This window comes from Cavia porcellus, unplaced genomic scaffold (genome assembly GCF_034190915.1).
Source record: "Cavia porcellus strain 051 isolate PalLab524CR breed Dunkin Hartley unplaced genomic scaffold, mCavPor4.1 scaffold_17, whole genome shotgun sequence".
NCBI lineage: Eukaryota > Metazoa > Chordata > Mammalia > Rodentia > Caviidae > Cavia > Cavia porcellus.
Window position 1 is genome coordinate 31,409,958 of NW_026947500.1, and position 19,180 is coordinate 31,429,137.

Here is a 19,180-nt window from a genome sequence, read left to right on the forward strand (position 1 = left end):
GTGGATGCGTCGGAATACTTGATGCAGTGCTCAGCTTAGAGACGCTACGGAGGCCAGACACAGGTGACAGTCAACCAAGGGCCCCTCTGGCTCCTTCCCAGTAGGGAATTCCACATGAAACATGGACCTCAGTTAAGCCGGTCCACAGAAGAGGCTGTGCTGCAGGGGGAGCTCCAGGGGCCTCAGCCCATCAGCCTTGGGGCAGGAACATCTGCTCTCACAGAGCTGGAGTCATCCGAACTTCCGGTCTCTTGCAGGGTCAGGCTGGGGAAGGAAGGTGGCAGAACTGGTAGGTGGCAGGGCCTGGCCGGTTGCTGTGCCCCACAGCCCATGAGGTGCGTCTTGTAAATTTCCTTACCCCAGGAAACCAATATTCAGACAGCTTTGAGATGACTCAGCTAGTGATGGGCAGGACTATGATTCAATCTAAGTTTTATCTGATACCTGAAGCTCACAGAGTTCATTCCTGGCACCGTGTTATACCAGCAGGACAGGCTTCTCCCAAGCAGTTCCCAGAAGCTGCCGCTCGGTGCCCTGTAACATTTGCAGCTTTGTTTTACAGATTCCCTGGACTTTGTCACCCAGTGGCTGGAAGAAGCCACTGCTGACCTCATGACTCAGAGGTGCAGACTAGCCCTGCCCGAGGGGAAGGCTGCTGGCTCCAAGGATGCCCTTGTGCCGAGCCCGGTGTCCGTCCAGAACTACGCCTACCTGAAGCTGCTGAAGTGGGACCACCTCCACAGACCTTTCCCCGAGGTCAGTGCTGGGGCGGGCTGCACTGTGTTTCACTGTGTGCTGCTGGGCCCAGAATTCTCCCTTACAGTGTGCAATGCTGTGGTTTTTAGTTTTTGATTTTTTAAAAAAATTTTATTTTTAGTTTTTTTTTGTCTCTTTTGAGACAGGGTGTGGCTGTGCCTCTGGCTCACTTTGTAGCCCAGGCTCCTCTTGCCTCAGCCTCCTGAGTGCTGTTTAGCATATAGTTAGACTAATGCAACTGTTACCACTAGTTAATTTAGAGTATTTTCGTTACCCTGAAAAGAAACCCTATCCGCTCTAGCAGTCACTGCCCTTGCTGTGCTCCTTACATCCCCTGCTGCCTGCCCTGTCGGCCTCTCATCCTGGGTGTCTGAGGTAGACAGTGTGGGCCTTTGGTTCTGGCTTCCTTCGGGAAGTGTAACGTCCATCTGTGTGGTAGTGTATAGCAAGACTTCATTTTCCCTTGTATTTTTTTTTATTGCAGTAAAATACATATACTATAAAGCTACTATTTTAACTGTTTTTAAGTATACAGTGGTAGGGGGCCAGGGATTCAGCTCAGCAGCTCAAGCACTTGCCTGGTAAGCGTGAGGTCATGAGCTCCATCCCTGGTACCAAAAACAAACAATTAAGTATACAGTGGCATTAAGTTCATTCTCATTATTGTGCAGCCATCAAACAGTAATTCCCTGCTGCACTCCCGTCATCCCAGCCCTTTGATGGCTGAGGCAGGAGGATCACTTCAAATTTGAGGCCAGCCTGGACTACATAGTGAGACTCTGTCTCAAATAGATAACAACAGACACAAAACACAAACAGGAAATCCCCATTACATGGCCCTGGCAGCCACAGCTCTAGCTTTCTGTAAGTGGGATCGTCCAGGGTCCGGCCTTTTGTGCCCTGCCTGTTTACTTCGCATTATGTCCTCGAGGCTCATGGTGTAGTGGACATCACCATCTCCCCCCTCTTAAGATGGAGTAATTTCTTCCTTCGTGTGGTCAGCCGCTGGACGGTGCTGTTGTTTCTGCTTCGGGCTGCTGTGCAGTGCGCATTTGTGACCATTTGTTGACATGGATGGACATTTTCATGTCGTGATTCCATGCCTAGGACTGGAGTTGCAAGGTGACGTGGTCACTCTCAGCGTACCCCTTTGAGGAAGCACCAGGTTTGTAAAGCACCGAATCACTTTTCAGTGCCCCCAGCGAGGTATGATGCTTCCAATTGGTGCATCTTCTTTTTTCCTCCCTGTTTTTAACCCTTTTGATCAAAACCACAGCAGTGATGTTGCTTCACAGCTTTCTCTTTTTTTTATTTTTATTTATTTATTTATTTTTTTAAAAGCCAGTCAAATTTAGCAGTGGGGGGGGTGGTATACCAACTTTAGTGACACTAATGTTAATAAGTTCTGATAACCCACTGCCATCGGACCAGCCCACAGCTTTCTCTTAAAAAACAACTTCTGCTCCCACGCTAGGCTACGCCCAGCTGTAGTCAGCCTGCGAGCCAGGAGCATCGAGGAACTCCCCTAGTTTGTCTCTGAGGAGCCAGCGTGGTGCAGCCTCCCCAGCTGTGGGGAAGACAGTGATGTCCTCGGGGTCAGGTGTCTGGATTGGGAGCAGCCTGAGGACACCTTCTGCCACTCAGCTGAAATACACACGCAGAGGCCACAGAGTGCAGTGCAGTCAGAGCGAAGGAGCAGAGTGAGCTCAGAGAGGAGACAGACAGGGAGTCCTTCACACAGACCTGCGTGCCCTCAGCCTTCAAACAGTCTCTCTTCCTGATTTGGAAGGTTGGGCTTTGACCCCAGACTGTTAACGTCTTGATGGGTCCTTAGACGTCCAGGTGTGGAGCTTGTAAGCACTTGGGGCTGAAGTGGGCTGCTTGGCCTTTCCACTGCTCTGCTCCAGCCACACTCAGTTCTCTGGCATGGCAGGAGCAAGGCTGTGTCATCCCAGGGGTGCTGTCAGCTCTGCTCCGAGATCTGGCGGCTCCTTTCACTACGTGGTCCCCAAGCATCTCCTTGCTGCAGGCTGCTGGGGGATGGCGGGGCTGTGCCCTCACGGCTGACTTCCTGTGGCTTGTTGGGGCCCAGGAGGGTACTTCACAGGATTGGGAGTTTCCAATCAGAGAATGGGGGCAGCAGCACAAACCAGGAGGTGTTGGTCACCTTAGCTTTGTACCTCATTTCTTTTTCCTTTTTTGTTTTGGTACCAGGGATCGAACTCAAAACCTCATGCTTGCAAGGCAAGTGCTTATGCCGCTGAGCTAAATGCCTGGATCTCTTTCCTTTTTGATACTGCAGCATTTCTCTGTCTATCCATCTATCTATGCAGTACTGGGAATTGAACCCAGGGCCTTTATCCTGGGCTATATCCTTATTTTTTATTTTGAGACAGAATCCTGCTATGTTGTCCAGTCTGGGCTTGAACTTGTGATCTTCCTGCCTCAGCCTCTGAGAGTGCTGGGATTACAGCCTCTGAGAGTGCTGCCACACCCAGCAACTTTTATTTATTGAGCATTGGTTTGCTCACCATTCCACTTGCACTGCCTTTGTCATTCTTCACAGATCCCCAGAAGAGGGGTTACCCTTTTTGCCTAGCTGAGAGGGCCCAGGTCACGCTGCTGTGTGTGATGGAGCCTGTATTTGCACCCAGTCTGCCGCGGATCCTTCCTGAGTGTGCCTGTGGCCTCCCTTCTCAGGAAGAGCACTGAGAGGCGGAGAATTAGTCCTAGCTCGGCTCACAAGTGACTCCTGAGGGGACTGAGTGGCAGAGACGGCGCTGGGCTGGGCCCTGCTGCCCTCTGCTGGCCGTTCATGTCTCAGCACAGCGCTGTCCTGTGTTGTCCTTGCAGACAGTGCTGATGGACCAGCTGCGTTTCCAGGAGCTGCAGGGGCAGCTGGAGCAGCTGACCGTGCTGGGGGCCGTGCTGCTGGTCACGTTCAGCATGGCGGGGGCTGGCGTCGCCAGCCAGGCCGACTTCGCCGAGAGACTCAAGATGGTCCTGAAGGTCCTGCTGGCTGACATGAACCTGCCGTGAGTGAGGCTGCACATGCGTAGAGGGTGGGCAGGGGCAGTGGCTTCCAGTGCCCCCCACAGCAGGGTGCGGGGAGACCTCGCGCTGTAACTATGCTCCCTACTGCAGACTGAGCCGCGGGTCACAGACAGGGTCGCTGAAGGGGTAGCGGGGCTCTGAGATCCTGGCTTTCAGATGTTAGCTAAGGAACTCCTTTCCCATTGTGACCTGGTACGTGTTTGTGCACCTCTGTAACTGAAATGACAGGCTCACAAGATGGAACTTATGCTAAGTCCCATGTGTGCTGGTATCTTCTACACTTAGTCCACTTTAAGAAAAAAAAAAAAAAAAAAGGAAAAAAAAGACTGAATTGCAATGAAAAACAGGGCTGGGGATTTAGCTCAGCGGCATAAGCGCCTGCCTTGCAAGTGCATGGTCGTGAGTTCGATCCCTGGTACCGATTAAAAAAAAAAAAAACAACGGAACCCTAGAGCCAGGAATGCTGGTATTACCTACAGGCCCAGCACTCAGGAGGCTGAGGCAGGAAGATCGCCATGAGTTTGAAGCTAGCCTGAGCTGCATAGTGAGTTCAAGATCATCCACAACCACATAGTGACACACTGTCTAAAGAACAAAACAATAAAAACAAAAACCAGATCCCTGGAGAAACCCAGGCGATCAGCAATCCACACAAGGGTGGTCCATTGCTTCAGCTAGAGCTCGTGGAGGGACGCGCCCAACCACAGAGGGGCAGACAGGAGATGCTGTTCCCACTCCTCACACATGCGCCCGTGCAGCCTGTGCTGTGCCTCAGTGCACGCCAAGACTGCAGCAGCTCTGCTCTGGCCCAGCCCGAATGTGCGCATCACTGAGGATTGAGCCCAGGGCCCTTGCACTGAGCTGCATCCCTTCCCTCCCCCACCCCGTTTATTTATTTTTTTTAACTTTTTCATTTGCCCCAGGGTCTCACTAAGTCACTGAGGTACCTAGGCTGGGCTTCAACTTCTGTTTCTTCTGCCTCAGCCCCCGAGAGTGCTGGAATTGCTGGGGTGCACCATCCCACCTGGTTCAGAGGTTTCTGAATGTTTCTGCATAAACTTTGTGTCTGACAAGGCCCAGTTTGGAGGATTGAAATAACTACTCCAACCTTCTCAGGCTCTCAGGGAGGGACCTGCACAAAGTGTGGGTGCGTGGGTGCAGCGTGGGGTGTCACAGCACAGGGGCTTTGCGCAGCTGAGGCCTAGCTTGAGGCTGGGGGCAGGTGTGGCCCTGCTGTTGCTGCCGGAGCCCCGCGCTGCCCACTCCCTCCACACAAGGGTTAGATCCACAACCCACATCGGGACATGGATTTTTCCCTCACCGTCACACACCAGGAAGCCCTGCAGGCTGGCAGTGACGTTTCCTCTGCACCGCTGCCACCTCCTGTCCCCCTCCCGAGCGCTCCTGGGCTCAGATCCACCAAGTCCTAGCCTGACGCTGCTTGGCACAGTCGGTCCCCTTCAGAGGAGCCCGGCCCCTTCTGTCCCTGGAGCAGCGGAGGGAAGCCCCGGCCGCAGGTGTGCGCAGCCGCTTAGCTGCCTGCTCTCTGCTCCGCAGCTCCTTCCGCCTGGACGAGGCCCTGAGCGCCGTCGGGGAGAGAGTGTGCCTGGAGCTGAGCGGCTGCCTGGCACGCTGCGGAGCCCCCGCCTTCTCCGCCGACAAGGAGGCCGTGCTCAAGGGCCGAATCCGGGCCGTGGGTGGCCCCGACGACCCCGTCCGCAGGATCATGGGTACGTGGGGAGCACGGGAGGTCACACAGGGACACGGGCAGGGAGCGGGCGCGATCATCATTGCGTGATGAGCAGGGTGCCTGTGGATGGGCAGATGACCAGCCAGGCGCCACTGTCCAAGGCTTCAAAGCCCAGAATTGCAGGCCCTGGTTCCGGAAAGGGACGGTGCCCACAGGCGGGCGGGCAGGCGGCTGGTGTGAGGCGTATCACTCACACTGGGAGGACTCAGGGAAATGAAGAGTTACTAACAGAGCTGACAAATGTAAAATAAGCTAAAATAAAAAGTACTGCTACCTATTCGCCAGACACGGTGGCGCGCTGCTACAGTCTGGCTACTCCGGCGAGGAGGAGGAGACTGCAGGTCCCCGAGCAGGGAACCCAGTCCGTGCCCCATGGGAAGCCCCGGGGCAGGCACAGGGCATGGGATGGAGAATCCCATTTGGGATCCATCTAGGCGCAGGACATGTGTGGATGGACCTGTCTTGGTGACACCCATGGAGTGACATTAACAGGTATTAGTAATAAAAGAGGCAAAGGATAAAAGTCCTCGTTTTTGTGATAAATCTGCTAGAAGCGTGGCTGGATGGACCCCGCCCCCCAGCCGACAGGAGAGGACAGGGGTGGGAGAGGAGAACCCGTTGCCCCATCTGTCCAAATTGCTCCTCCCCGCCAACCTCCGGGGCAGTTGGGGGGTTCTCCCTGTGGGCCCAGGGGAAGAGAGCTCACAGATCTAGGGTGCCGGATCTTTTCTTCCCTCTTTGAGCCGCTGCAGCCGCCCAGAGCCCAGTGCTGCAGAGGGGATGAGCACTGCCTGCCACCCCGCCCTCGGAGCACTCAGCCGTGAGAAGCACTGAACCGGGCTGACCGGTTAGAAGGGCGCTGCAGTTCAGCCCTGGGCAGTGGGCAGACGTCCCGAGAGAGGTGGCGGCAAAGCTAGGAATGGGAGCGCAGCCAGAAGCCTGTGCAGTCACTTTGAACGGGAACAGCTAATCCCTTCTTTTTCCGTCCAGTACTGGTAGTGGAACCCAGGGCCTCCCTCACGCATGCTTGGCAAATGCTCCGCTGCTGCGTGGCGTCCCCACCCCTACTAATCACGTTCTTTCCTATCACAGAATCCCGAGTCCTGACCTTTTTGGAAACCTACCTTGCCTCGGGTCACCAGAAGCCAATGCCCACAGTGCCAGGGGGATTGGGGCCAGTTCAGAAAGAGCTGGAGGAAGTTGCCGTCAAATTCGTCCGCCTGGTCAACTACAACAAGATGGTCTTCTGCCCCTACTACGACGCCATCCTCAGCAAGCTCCTCCTCCGGTCCTAGACGCACGCCCCGGCCACAGCCTTGGTCCCTGGCCCACACCCTGGCTCCGCTCCGCCAGCGCTTCGGGGGAATGGCTGAGTAGCTCGTTCTGTACAGCAGCACTCATCCCAAGGGGCAGCACCTCGGGGGTCCCTGGTGGAAAAACTTGCTGGAGAAGGCGCTGAGTTGTATTTTGAGAGATTGTATTTATGAGTGCAAGTTTACAAATCAAAGAAGTTTTTGTTACCTTGAATTTTATAAGTAACTCTCAGCTTTTTAGCAGTTGATTGCTGTGTCTCCACTGTTACCCCACAGACTGCAGTGGCCGCGTCCTCCCGAGGAGGCCGGGACCCTGTCCTGCTGGCCAGGTGGCCTCCTGGCAGATGGCCCATGCTGACTGCCTCCAGGAGTACAGGAGGCCAAGCCCTGACTTCATCTCTTGGCCCTCCCTTGCAGAGCCCCCACTCCTCTTCGCCACAGGCAGTTTGTGTTAGCTAGCAGGGCCGTATTTATCACCTTACACACACACACACACAACCGTTGCTTCAGCCATGCCTGGCAAGGCCAGGGCCCTGGAGCCCTTTAGTTTCAGAGCAGAGTAGATTCTAAAAAGCTTGTTCTTCTGTGCTGAGGATGTAGGTGTTAAGTGCTTGCCTGGCATGGGCAAGGCCCTCGGTTCAGTCCCGGCCACTTCCAAAAAGAAAAATGAGCAAGAGAAAGAAACAGCAAAAGCTATCCAAGCAGCACCGTGCAATGCCTGCAGTGCTGTGGTCCCGCCTGCTTGGGAGGCTGAGGCAACAAGATGATTTGGGCCCAAGAGTTTAGAGACTGTGTCTAAAAGCAAAGCTTATTCTTTTTTTACAGGATTACTGTAACCGAACTGGACAATAGCCGTTAAGTCTATGAGATCTAAAGAAAAGAATTTCCTTTACTTGTTAGCCCAGAAAGTTAAGGTGGAGATTTCGAAGATATGTATTTATGTATATACACACATATTTATGTATTTATACATATAGTTTAGTGTAATAAGAAAGAAATGTCTGAGGTTTTTTATTGAAAAATTCACTCTGAGGTAGTACACAGATGTGTTGATTTTGAATTCTGGAACTAGATTAAAGTATTTTTAGTTAAAAGAGCCCAATCTCACTAATCTAGACAAAGAAGTCTCAGAATAATCCCTGGTAACTGGGTAGGAATTTTCAAGCGCACAGTGACCAGAATTCCTGGCATGCCCTGTGACTGCAAGTAATTTGAGTCTCACAGATGATCAGCTTTAAAAAATAAATAAATAAAAAGTGTACACGCATGTGTGTTTTAGACCAGGGATACAAGAAGCAGAGCTGTGTCTCTGGAATGACCTCACCTGTCAGAACGGGAAGGAGTAAAATTATGTGGTGACCCCTGTATGAATGGCGGGGCGGGGTGGGGTGGGGTGGGGGAGGCTGGAGCGAAAGGTCGAGAAACATTCATCCTCTGACTGTCGGGGTGCCTGGCTCGATGGGAGCGAGTGGCTGGGGGATGTGGTCTCTGGGTATGTGCTTCTGACCAGACTCTAATGCTGCTTTCTCCTTGCAGTCAGAAGTGTGCTGACGATGTGCTTAAAAGATCACTGAATTCAGACTTAAGGACAGATTTTCCCGGATTTCTTACAGGCTAGTGGTTCAGCAAGAGAGACACAAAAGTCACACAGCAGGATGGGGTTGTAGCTCGTGGGGTAGCGTAGAGTGTTGGCCTCGCATGTGTGAAATCCTGGATTTGACTCTAAGCACAGGAAAAAAAAGTAGAAAAAACATGGAAGCAATTTCAGAAAGGTCCCAGGAAAACTGAAAGCTACTCCTGAGCAATCAGGAGGAAAAGGCCATGTTTCATGGTTTTTGGTTTGTTTTATCTTGCTTTTTGAGATAGGGTCTCACAGGGTAGCCCAGGCCAGCCTTGAACTTGGCAGGGGTCCTGCTTCACCTCCTGAGGGCTGGGGTTACAGGTATGCACCACTACACCTGGCTGATTGTGATGTTTGAAAGAAGGCTAGTTATCTGAGAAAGTGTTTCTGATCGGATTTTTTCCAGAGCCTCATTCATTTGTTGTTACCACTCTGGAGAGGCCAAGGGGGTGGTTTTTGGATTGTCTCACCTCACTGCCCGCTGGGTTTGCTTTTGGTAAAATGGGTGTCTGGGATTGTGTCTTGTTTAGATGTCTTCTCATTTGCATATTTTAGTATTGGGGTTGATGCCTATAAACTGCAATGGTGAGTAGCTCTATTGCTCTCGTTTAGAAACTCTAGGAAATGACTTCTCTGTGGTGTCTTTCTGCTGTAGCTGGCTTTGAAGTTGTGAGTCTGTTTGAGCCACATCTGCCAGAAGATCTCATCTCCTCTGTTTGCTGGCATGAGAGGTTGCTGCCTGCTTGGCCCAGCTGCTAATTCTTTGGCACTGGCCCATGGTATTTTCTATGACCCTTAGGCAATCTCCGTCTTGAAAACAGCTGGTTAGAACACTTATATCACTTTAGCTAAAGTGATATAATCAGCAATAGCATTAAACAGCCTAGAAAATAACAAACTTGAGGTAATCATTAATTTGTCATCTTTAACCATAAGAACTAGATTTGTGATTATATAACAAAATCTAAAACTAGAAAATTATGTGCAGTAAATAAGTGCTTAATGTCAGTTGCACCCGGGGGGGGGGGATTTTAAAAGGGCTTAGGAAAAAATTAGAGAAATGGAAGAGATTGGAGGCAAGGCTGGAGGACAAAGGGGGTTATGCAAACCTTGGGAAACTGGTGCAGAAGACATGAGGGAAAGAAAAGGAAGAACAGAACAGAATAACAACCACAAAAAAGCTAGAAACGGTGTTCACACTCAAAAAACCAAGATCAAACCATGAAGGAGAAAAAAAAAGACATCAGAAAAGGCCACTTTCAGATTGTCTGTGTTGTCACACTGGTAGACAGCGTGTGGAGACAGTCCAGATCTGTGCTGATTTATCCCAGCAGGCCAGCAGCAGCTTTTTGGCAGGCAGTGGGTAAAACTCAGTGAGCCTGAGCCCGGCTGGTGTGGAGCTGGCAGCCACAGCCAGAGTTCTGAGCTCAGCTGGCCTCTCCCAGGTGGCTTCCCTCGGCTGCCCCTTCTGCCGGCACAGCCCAGGCCTCAGCACTCCCTGCAGCCAGTGCAGTCCTTCGCATCCCCTGCTCCTCTCCACTGCTGCTGGGGTTGCCAGCAGTTACTGTGTGTCACCAGGTTCAAACCTCTAGTGCAGTGAATCCCATCTGAGGGGGGTGGGGGGCTCCGCCACTGCCGCCGCCTCCGTGAAGTTTCTCTCTTCATTCATCTGTGGGGTTCCATCCTTGCTAAAGATCCTTCCTGGGTCCAGGGTCCCTTCCCTCCTCTTCGTGGCCCTGCTATGTTCCAGCACCTGTACAGCAAGTGTGCGAGAGGCTCTTTCTCTGCACTCTCGCTGCGCGTCTTCCCGTAAGTCTGGAAGGAAGAGCAGTGGAAGGGCGGAAGAGTGGGCCCCTGCAGGCGGGAGCAACGGTACTGCAGGTCGAAGAGCGGAAGCAGGGTCTCTGAGGTTTCAGACCGGCAGTATCAGATGTGCTCTGTTCGGGGTAATGTTGGAACTCCCGAGGGTGCCGGGTGCATACGCAGGTGCATGTGGTTATAGGAGCTTGGTGAGAGGCCGTGTGTAAGCAGATGAGCCATGAACTTGCTTCCAGTTGCTTCCAGAGCAGAGGCAGATAAGATGTATCTTTAGGTCTCTGGAAAATCTGGGGTCACTGTTCCCTGGCAGACTAGGTGAAAGTACTTTTAAAGAAAAAAAATTTGTGCTTTATAATCACTTCAAGGCCCCTTTAGGATCACTGCTTTGAGTGAGATGCAGCTGTGTCTGTGGTCACTGTGCTTGTTGGTGGACAAACTGGGTTCCAGAGCCAGGAAGCCTGGTCTCCGGGCAGCTGCGGGGCCAGACAGCCTGGGGCTCCTGCTCCCCTCCAAGGACAGGAGTGCCACCCAGCCGCACAGTGGAGCAACCCTTGGACACCATTCCCGCAGCAGCTTCCCGAATTTCCAGCAGTTCTTTTTTCTTTTTCTTTTGGTCTTTTTGAGAAGGTTTTGCTATGCAGTTCAGGCTGGACTTGAACTCACTTTGTAGCCCAGGCCAGCCTTGAAGCAATTCTCCTGCCTCAGCCTCCCAAGTGCTGGAATTACAGGAGTGCACCACCACACCTGGGCTCCAACTCCTCTAACAAGCTGTTTTCCTGCATGGGTTTCCAAATCAGCATCATTGAGTTTAGGCAGTTGGAGTCTTTCTTTTTTAGGGGAGGGGAGGTACCAGGGATCAAACTCATGCCAGGCAGACACTTATGCCCCTGAGCTAAATCCCAGGCCCTGGAATCTTGCTTGTAGAGTAGGCAGTGTCACAGACTCTCGGCCCGTGCCCTCCTCTGCCCGCTGCCAGAGGCCTCAGCCTGCGTGAGCCAGAGCAGAGGTTCTTGGAAACAGTATGCAGAGCCACGGTGTTCACGTTTAATTGTTTCGTTCTTGCTATCAAGATAAGTGAGCTGATTTTCTCCTGTTCTCATAGCACTGGCACTGAAGGCCAGGAAGATTCCCACGGTTCAGTCAGTTAGGCGATGTTAAGAAACTGGGACTTGAAACATACCCCAGCAGCGCCCCCTCCTGGACAAAATGTTTCGGAGTAATCCTTCTGGATTAAGTCAGTAACGATGGGGGGACTTGATTTCCTGCCTCACCTGTTCGTGCAGACAAGTGTCTTCCCAGAGACGGACGCTTGGGGGCGCTGTACCGCAGTGGAGGGAATGAAGGCCTGGGAGCAGCAGCTCCTGCGGGAGCTACTCAGGAGGGGGATAGGTTCTGGTCTAGGCCTCTGGCGGTTCACGGCCCTTTAAGCCGACTGCCCAGCATGACCGTAATCGCGTGGCTCAGCCCCAAGGATAAAGCAGGTATGAACTGCACTGACGATGTCTTGCTAATTAAATGTAGGTAGAGGTGTGCAGTCTTTTTTCTTTATATGAAGTTATTAAAAGGCTTAAGGAGGCACATCAAGGTCCTCTGAATCGAGACTTTGTGCACAATCCTGTCACTGAATGTCAGGATTCAGAATGCAGGAACCTTAAAGATCACTCCTCGGGAATTGCTCTGACTCAGCATTTGTTTTTTGGAGGTGCTAAAGTCACCCCTTCCCTGGTATGTGAAAAGAACACAGTGCTTGCTGTTTGATTTCCAGGGAGCTTTCAACATTTGTCTATACGTATAACATTATGTTTGGTTTTTATTATTTATTTATGTTTTGAGGTAGGATGGGAGAGGAGAAGGATTAGGAGCTGTTAAGAGGCCAGGGATCTTACCAAAAAGAGACAGGAGGCAGACAGATGGACAGAGCGACCAGAAGTCTGATCTGTTTTGCACCAGCGTTCCTGACAGCTCTGAAATGGAAGGACTGGCAGGCGTGGTGCACACCTATAACTCAGCATGCTGGGAGGCCGGGGTGGGGCACCACAAGTTCGAGCCCACCCTGGGAAGCTGAACACTTTCAGAAGAGTCTGTCTCAGAATTTAGAAAGGAAGGGCAGTGTGCTGGGGATGTGGCTCCTTGTAAAGGTTATGGGTTTAATCCCCAGTACTTAGAGAAAGAAAACAGATGATCTTTAAGGATCTTTCTAACTCTGCCATCCAGTATCATGTAGTGGAATTATGTAGTAAGGTCTTGACTTAGAGGAAGACCTGGCTCAAGTCCTTTTCCTTTGTTGTTTTCTTACCAGTCGTAGCTGTTGGCCAAGTCCATTGGCAGTGAACCTGTGGCACATGTTTCTTGTATGATTGAAAGCTCTGGAAGGTTCTCCGTCGATGGCCAGCTGATTCTCCTGTAGCTTCCTCTGTAAAATGGGAACACCACACACATAGCCGATTGAAGGTGATGATAACAGGTGTTAAATAGAAAAGGCTATAAATTGTTTTACCTGTAACAGTAAAGGCGGGCTTGTAGCCCCATATCGGAAGGTGCACACCTGTTTCACTGACAGATTCAGTGCGCAGGGTCCAGCCTCCCTCAGCAGAGTGGGTTTTCTTCATCCCCTGCCAAGCCTGTGGTTGACTTAATCATCTCTTTGGTCCTGGATCTGCGGTCTTACCTCCTGACAGCACCTCCACGTCTCCACTCCTGTGCTATGCGTTTGAACAGATACATGAATGACTCCCAGGCACAATTTCATTGAAAAATAATTAAATAAATGACATTGCAATTGTATATTTATATTGGGTTTTGCGTTATATAATTATTTTAACAGCCTTTTTACTCATTCAAAGCAACTTCACAGAGTAGGGAAGATCTTAATCTTTAATCACTATTAATCTCTAAATTGCCTATTAACCTATCAGATGCTTGTGGGTACATTTGGAAATAGCCTGAGTCCTAGGAAATACGTGTGTTAGGCTACACAGAACTTTGTTTGTTCATGTGGGGTTTTGTTCCATCAAACTCACATGTCACCTTCTAAACCTGAGGCCTGGAACTGGGCTGCAGGCCTGGCTCAATGGACAGCACTTGATTTGGAAATCACATTTCTCTGGGACTAGTCGGATGTCATCAGTCCCAACCATTTCTAGGTTTGTTCTAGCCAAACTTAACATTGAGAACTTCTAAAATACAACCTGTGACTTAGAAAGTAACCTTAAGTTACTATTACCACTACTACTAATATTATTATTTTGAGACAAGATCTCCCTGTATACCCCAGGCTGGCCTCAAACTCAGTGATCCTCCTGCCTCAGCCTCCCAAGTGCTGGCCTTTACAGGTGTGTGTCGTCACACCTGGCCAGTAACCTTAAAATTGAAGTAACCTTAGTTATATTTCCTTTGCTTTTTAAAGCGCTATCTTCCTTATGCTCAAAGCAGGACTTTGATTTTGTTTTTTGAGGCAGTGCCTCATATGGAATTCAGGCTGGCCTCAAACTCACAGCACTCTCTCATTGCAGCCTCCCAAATACTGGGATTACACGTGTGCACCACCATGAGCAAATCAGAAGGGTCAATGGTCAGGCAGGGAAGAGATTTTGTAAACAACTAAATTGTTTTTCTTTTGTATGTTGCTTTTGGAGATAGGGTCTTGCTGTGTTTCCCAGGTCCTCAAGTGGTGGTCCTGCCTTGGTCTCCCAGAGTACTAGAATTACCAGGCCCACTTTATGCTGCCTTTTTTTTTGAGATAGGGTCTCACATAGTCCAGCCTGGCCTTGAATTCACTATGAAGCCCAGGCTGGCCTCAAACTTGGGGTAATCCTTCTCCTTGGGCCTCCCAAATGCTGGGATTACATCGACACCACACCCAGCAGTTTTTTTTTTTTTTTTGTCTTTTTCAGTTTTTATCGGTACCAGGGATCGAACTCACGACCGCCTGCTTGCAAGGCAGGTGCTTATGCCGCTGAGCTAAATCCCCAGCCCCCACACCCAGCAGTTTTGAGAGATGAAAGTTGAAAATCTCAATCTGTTTCAGATTTTATTAGGGAAAATGCATTTTATGTGAGGATTTCTGCAAAGTTTAATTTGCCTACTGAAAGTGTTTTCCGGGGACTATGGGTGTGGCTCAGTGGTAGAATACTTGCGCATGGCCAAAAAAGAAAAAAAACAAAAACAAAAACAAACCTGTATCAATACCAGGAAAGGACATGAGAATGAATGTATATATATTAAGTAAAAGATGACTTTTCCTTGTATTGTTGATGCGTAGGTTAAGAGGTATTGGCTGATTTATATAAAGTAGCTATGGTAAATAAAATCTGAAATACAGAAGCATGACATTTTTGAGCTCCTTTTATTTTTTAAAGGACTTTTAAAATTTTAAACTACAAAACAGACTCCATACATTCTGCCATAAATAAAAACAAACAATAAGGCAGGACTCTACATAAGCAAACTGAGAACAACTGTTTTTCAGAAAATGTGATAAAATGCTTTACAATCATAAGCCATCCAGTTTTTAAAATAAAACTGTGGAAAACTCACAAGTCTTCAAGTGGCACAGACAATACACCCTTGAAGAGGGGACAAAATGTGGTTCTGCCATTTTGTGCTGTTCTCACATTTTTGAAAACCTAATCCTGCTGAGAGCATAGGTCTGTTCCATATTCTAAAATTCACACAGGTTTTTTTCTCAAGAACCATATGATAGAGGCACCAATGACAACACAACTTTGTTTCCAAGAGCCTTGTAACAAAGCGCTGTCTCTTAAACATGACCAGAGGCAAAAGGGAATTAGGCGAGAGTCTTCTCAGAGGCAGCCCCTGAGCCTGCCTCATCGGATCCGCTTCTGCTGCCGGGCTCTGTAAATGTCATGAACGGGGGGCACCACGGCTCCCTTTTCCTCATCTTCGTCTGAATCCTCGTTGGGCCTTTTGACAGCCTTGGTGAGCACCGAGTTACTCTCCACGGGGCCATTGCCTTCCACAGCCAGTTCTGGGCCCCCCCCGGTGATGATCCTCACGGCTTCCTCCACAGCTGGGGAACAGAACACACAGGATATGGGAAGAAGCTTAAAACTGTGAAAGAACGTGGGTGTTACACTTTGGAGACTATAGCTCATCTCAGAGCCTATGTCAGCAAAGCATGCGATAGAAAGCATTACTGACATATTAAAAGACAAAAGCTGCTGTTAAAACTAATATAATTATTTTCATAAGCTGGATAGGATAATGCTTATTCACATAAATGGAAAAGATAAACCTTTTTTTAAAAAATGGAAAAGATAAACCTTTAAAAAAATGGGGGCTGGGGATTTAGCTCAGCGGCATAAGCACCTGCCTTGCAAGCAGGCAGTCGTGAGTTCGATCCCTGATACTGATAAAAAGGAAAAAGACAAAAAAAAAAAAAAATGGTCCTGGGAGTTTACCTAGGGCTTCTCTGGGCTACATCACTAGCTCTTTTTAGTTTGAGATGGTCTCACTAAGTCACTCACTGTCTACACTGGGCTTGAACTTTGAGTGCCCTACCTCAGTTTCCAGGGTGCTGGGATTATGGACATGCACCACTACACCTGGCTAAAGGTGAGCTTTTGTAACAGCTCACTGTGGAGTGAGAAGCTGAGCCAGCCCACCTCTGCTGAGAAAGGTTTGGCTCATGGCTGGGTTTCATGTGTTTCTGTGCATCACTGGGTGGCTCTGGAGACTTGAGTGGCAAAGCATAACAACTGTTCTCTGCCTCGGAGACAATGATGTGGGTTATACACTGTGACCAGAGCTTTCATTACTCACTATTTGGTATCTTGCATCTTCGGAAAATTTCCATCAGTTCATCCACTTGTACAAAAGGACCCTATTTTGACACAAAATTTAATCTTCAATTATTGATAATTTAAAACAGTAGCACTTTTATGCTGCTTATTACACAGGAGAAAAAGCACACAATTACTATACCCCTTACCAAAGCCAGGATCTATCATGAAAACAGTAACAAACCTGGAAGCAGATAGGAGGGGGGAGAAGTTTCATCAAAACCACGGCTGCAGGCGGCACTGGAAACACTCCTCCGGGGACAGGGTGTAAACCTGGTGCTATGAGAGGAAATGCGACAGTCAGTGGATGGAAGAGTTTCTGTGCGAGAAAAGCTAAAGGTAAGTGACTTGTGTATAACCACTTTCTCTCTGTTGCTTTACTCTGGACATCTTACATGCTTCTAGTGCTTTGTGTGCTGGACCAACTCACGTAGTTGAGTGTGGAAACGGTCTCAAGGCCATGACCACTGGGAAGCAAAAATGAGACTGCAAGGCACACCAGGGCTGCGCTAGAGGATGCTTTTGGCAAGGATTGTTTTGCAGCTACTCTTGCTGTTTGTTTAGGAATCTTGTTTCAGTACTAAAGATTGAACCTAGGGCCTTCACATTGTGCTACATCCCCAGCTCCCCATCTTTTAAATTTTAACTTTTTGTTTCTTTTAAGGCAGGGCCTCACTATTTAGTTTAGGCTGGCTAGAACTCACTATGTAGCTGAGGCTGGCCTCAAACTCACGGAGACCCTCCTGCCTCAGTCTCCTGGGTGCTGGGATTACAGGTGTGTACCATCAGGCCTGGTCCGTTATTGTTTGAGGCAGGGTCTTGTTAAATCACTAAGTTGCCCAAGCTGGGCTCAAACCATGCCTGCTTTAAGAAGACTGCTTACACTGAGTTACTCAGTAGCACATTTAATCAGAAGAGGCCTGTTCAGGAAGGGTCTAGATGGGTACTAATCATTAGCATTTATAAACTCACACCAGCAAGTTACTGTCACTGAAAGAAGTTTCTAAGTGTTCAAGTACTACTTACACATAATATCATTTCTGAAAGTAATCTAAGTATCACCTCCAAAACAGTAAAGGGACTATGGACCACACAGTTTTGTTTTGTTGTTTTGGTTTTTTTGGACATTCTTAGGTTCAAAGATTACTGCTAAGTCACTTATTAAGTCTAAACCTCCAATGGAAAGGCCATGTCACCCGCCCCTCCCACCATGGATTTCAATCAACAGACCAAAGCCTCAGTACTGTCTGAAGTCATGGCTTACGTGCTAAATGTCGTGGCTGGAATGGAATCATCTGCTGGGTGTCTGGTTTAGGGTACTCTGGTTTTCTATCCACTTCATCTTTCAGAACAGGCACTATAGAAGGAGCTACAACTGGGTCTGGAATTATAGCTGCTAGCTTAGCACGGGAAACATCCTGAAAATGCAGAGCAGAAGAATGCTAAACCTGGAAGGGTCTTATAGAGTATAATCGTGCCATTGTACAATCTTGAAGATACAGTGAGAATAACTGCGTTAAACCTCAGAAAGAGAATGAAGGATCAGCAAGACCATCCATGATGGTAAAGATGAGGACTTGGTGTTTTGTAATCTTATCCCAGCCCCAGCTATGAAGCACCAGATTGTTACCAGGTGGGACCTTTGTAGGACAGATACAAACCTTTGTGGGAAAAATCATAACACTGGGTCCTACCCTCTAGGTCAGGTGATTTGGAGAAAAACCAACACTTTTAAAAGCATTTTGGGGCTGGGGATTTAGCTCAATGGCATAAGCACCTGCCTGGCAAGTGCAAGGTTGTGAGTTCAATCCCTGGCACCAAAATAAATAAAAATAAAAGCACTTTTGACATCTCCCTTCCACTGACAGTAAACAACATGTGTCAGTTTCTTCTTTTTTTTTTCCTGTCTTTTTGGGACAGGGTCTTGCTATGTGGTTCAGGCTGGCCTCAAGCTCACTTTGTAGCCTAAGCTGGTCTTGGAACAATCCTCCTGTCTTGAACTTGGAACAATCCTCCTGTCTTAGCCTCCTGAGTGCTGGGATTACAGGCGTGCACCACCATGCCTGGCTGTCATATGAAGAAGCTGAACTTACTGAAGTCCTGCTTCATGAAGAGTAAACAGGGTTAACAGAACCTATACTAGTTAAGAAGATTTTACTAATGAAGTGAAAAAGATTCCCAAAATATGAGCAGCCATTTATGGTATTTCTCCTCTGATGGGGCAGGCATAACATCCCTGTGTTGTAGAAGGGGCAGAGAGTCACGCAGCTCATAATGAGGACAGGCGGGGTTGGGAGTCCAACCTCAAACTGGTCCAGAATTCCACTTTTCAGTATATGGGGAGTGTCCTGCTGGGGCTGACAGCCTTCCAAGGTTTATCAAAGGAACACTACAGTCACTGCTAATGGAGGCCTTATTCTTTTTCGTGTCTCCAAATTTGCTCAAATGTAGAGATACCTAGTGTTACAGGGCCAGAGCTGAGCAAGCAGGCACACTAGGCCTTGCTTTCATCTGTCTTCCACACCACCCACACTACAAAGGGAAGCAGCCTAATTCTTCCCAAATAAATACAAGAGTAGAAACATAAACACAAGACAGAAAACACATATCCGAGATGCAGTTCTACTTGGAAAGTAATGTATTTTCATTAACCTTAATTTCTCCTTTTATTTTGGAAAACTTTAGCCTTTTCTAATAATTCCATAATATAGTCTTAAAATGCCTTTGGCTATTCATTGAGAAGTAGACTACACATGGAAACTGCTCATTTCTAAGCCGTAACCCCTTGAATACAAGAATTCCTTGGTTCAGAATAGGAATCTAGGACTGAAACAGAACTAGAGTTTCCATTAAGGAAAAAAATGTCTGAGGTTAAATTATGAGTAGTTGTCTAGGTTTTTATTTTGTTTGTATTTATTTGTTTGTTTTTGGTTGTTTGAGACTGCTCAACTGTGTAGTTCAGTTGAATTTGAACTCAGTGGACTTGAACACAGGTTGCCCTCAAACTGTCACTAGTCCTCCTGCCTCAGCCTCCTGAGTGCTGGGATACAGGCCTTTGCCACTGCAC

The 19,180-nt window shown here is 48.8% G+C and overlaps 2 protein-coding genes across 4 annotated transcripts in view; one reads left to right on the forward strand and one right to left on the reverse strand.

Moving 5' to 3' along the window:
• The window catches only part of Tcp11l1 (t-complex 11 like 1), a 28,613-nt gene extending 20,479 nt beyond the window's left edge, over window positions 1-8,134 (forward strand). For both annotated transcript variants that reach the window (XM_003463846.5, XM_023562439.2), the window contains exons 7-10: window positions 563-756; window positions 3,610-3,791; window positions 5,368-5,540; window positions 6,653-8,134. In XM_003463846.5, coding sequence (XP_003463894.1) covers window positions 563-756; window positions 3,610-3,791; window positions 5,368-5,540; window positions 6,653-6,855 — 752 coding nt within the window. In that variant the 3' untranslated portion in view covers window positions 6,856-8,134. The remainder of the gene's footprint in view (window positions 1-562; window positions 757-3,609; window positions 3,792-5,367; window positions 5,541-6,652) is intronic.
• A 6,504-nt stretch (window positions 8,135-14,638) lies between these two features.
• The window catches only part of Cstf3 (cleavage stimulation factor subunit 3), an 80,160-nt gene continuing 75,618 nt past the window's right edge, over window positions 14,639-19,180 (reverse strand). For both annotated transcript variants that reach the window (XM_063227743.1, XM_003463865.5), the window contains 4 exons: window positions 17,378-17,531; window positions 16,298-16,392; window positions 16,094-16,154; window positions 14,639-15,341 (listed from right to left, as the gene is read on the reverse strand). In XM_063227743.1, the coding sequence (XP_063083813.1) occupies window positions 15,139-15,341; window positions 16,094-16,154; window positions 16,298-16,392; window positions 17,378-17,531 (513 nt within the window). In that variant the 3' untranslated portion in view covers window positions 14,639-15,138. The remainder of the gene's footprint in view (window positions 15,342-16,093; window positions 16,155-16,297; window positions 16,393-17,377; window positions 17,532-19,180) is intronic.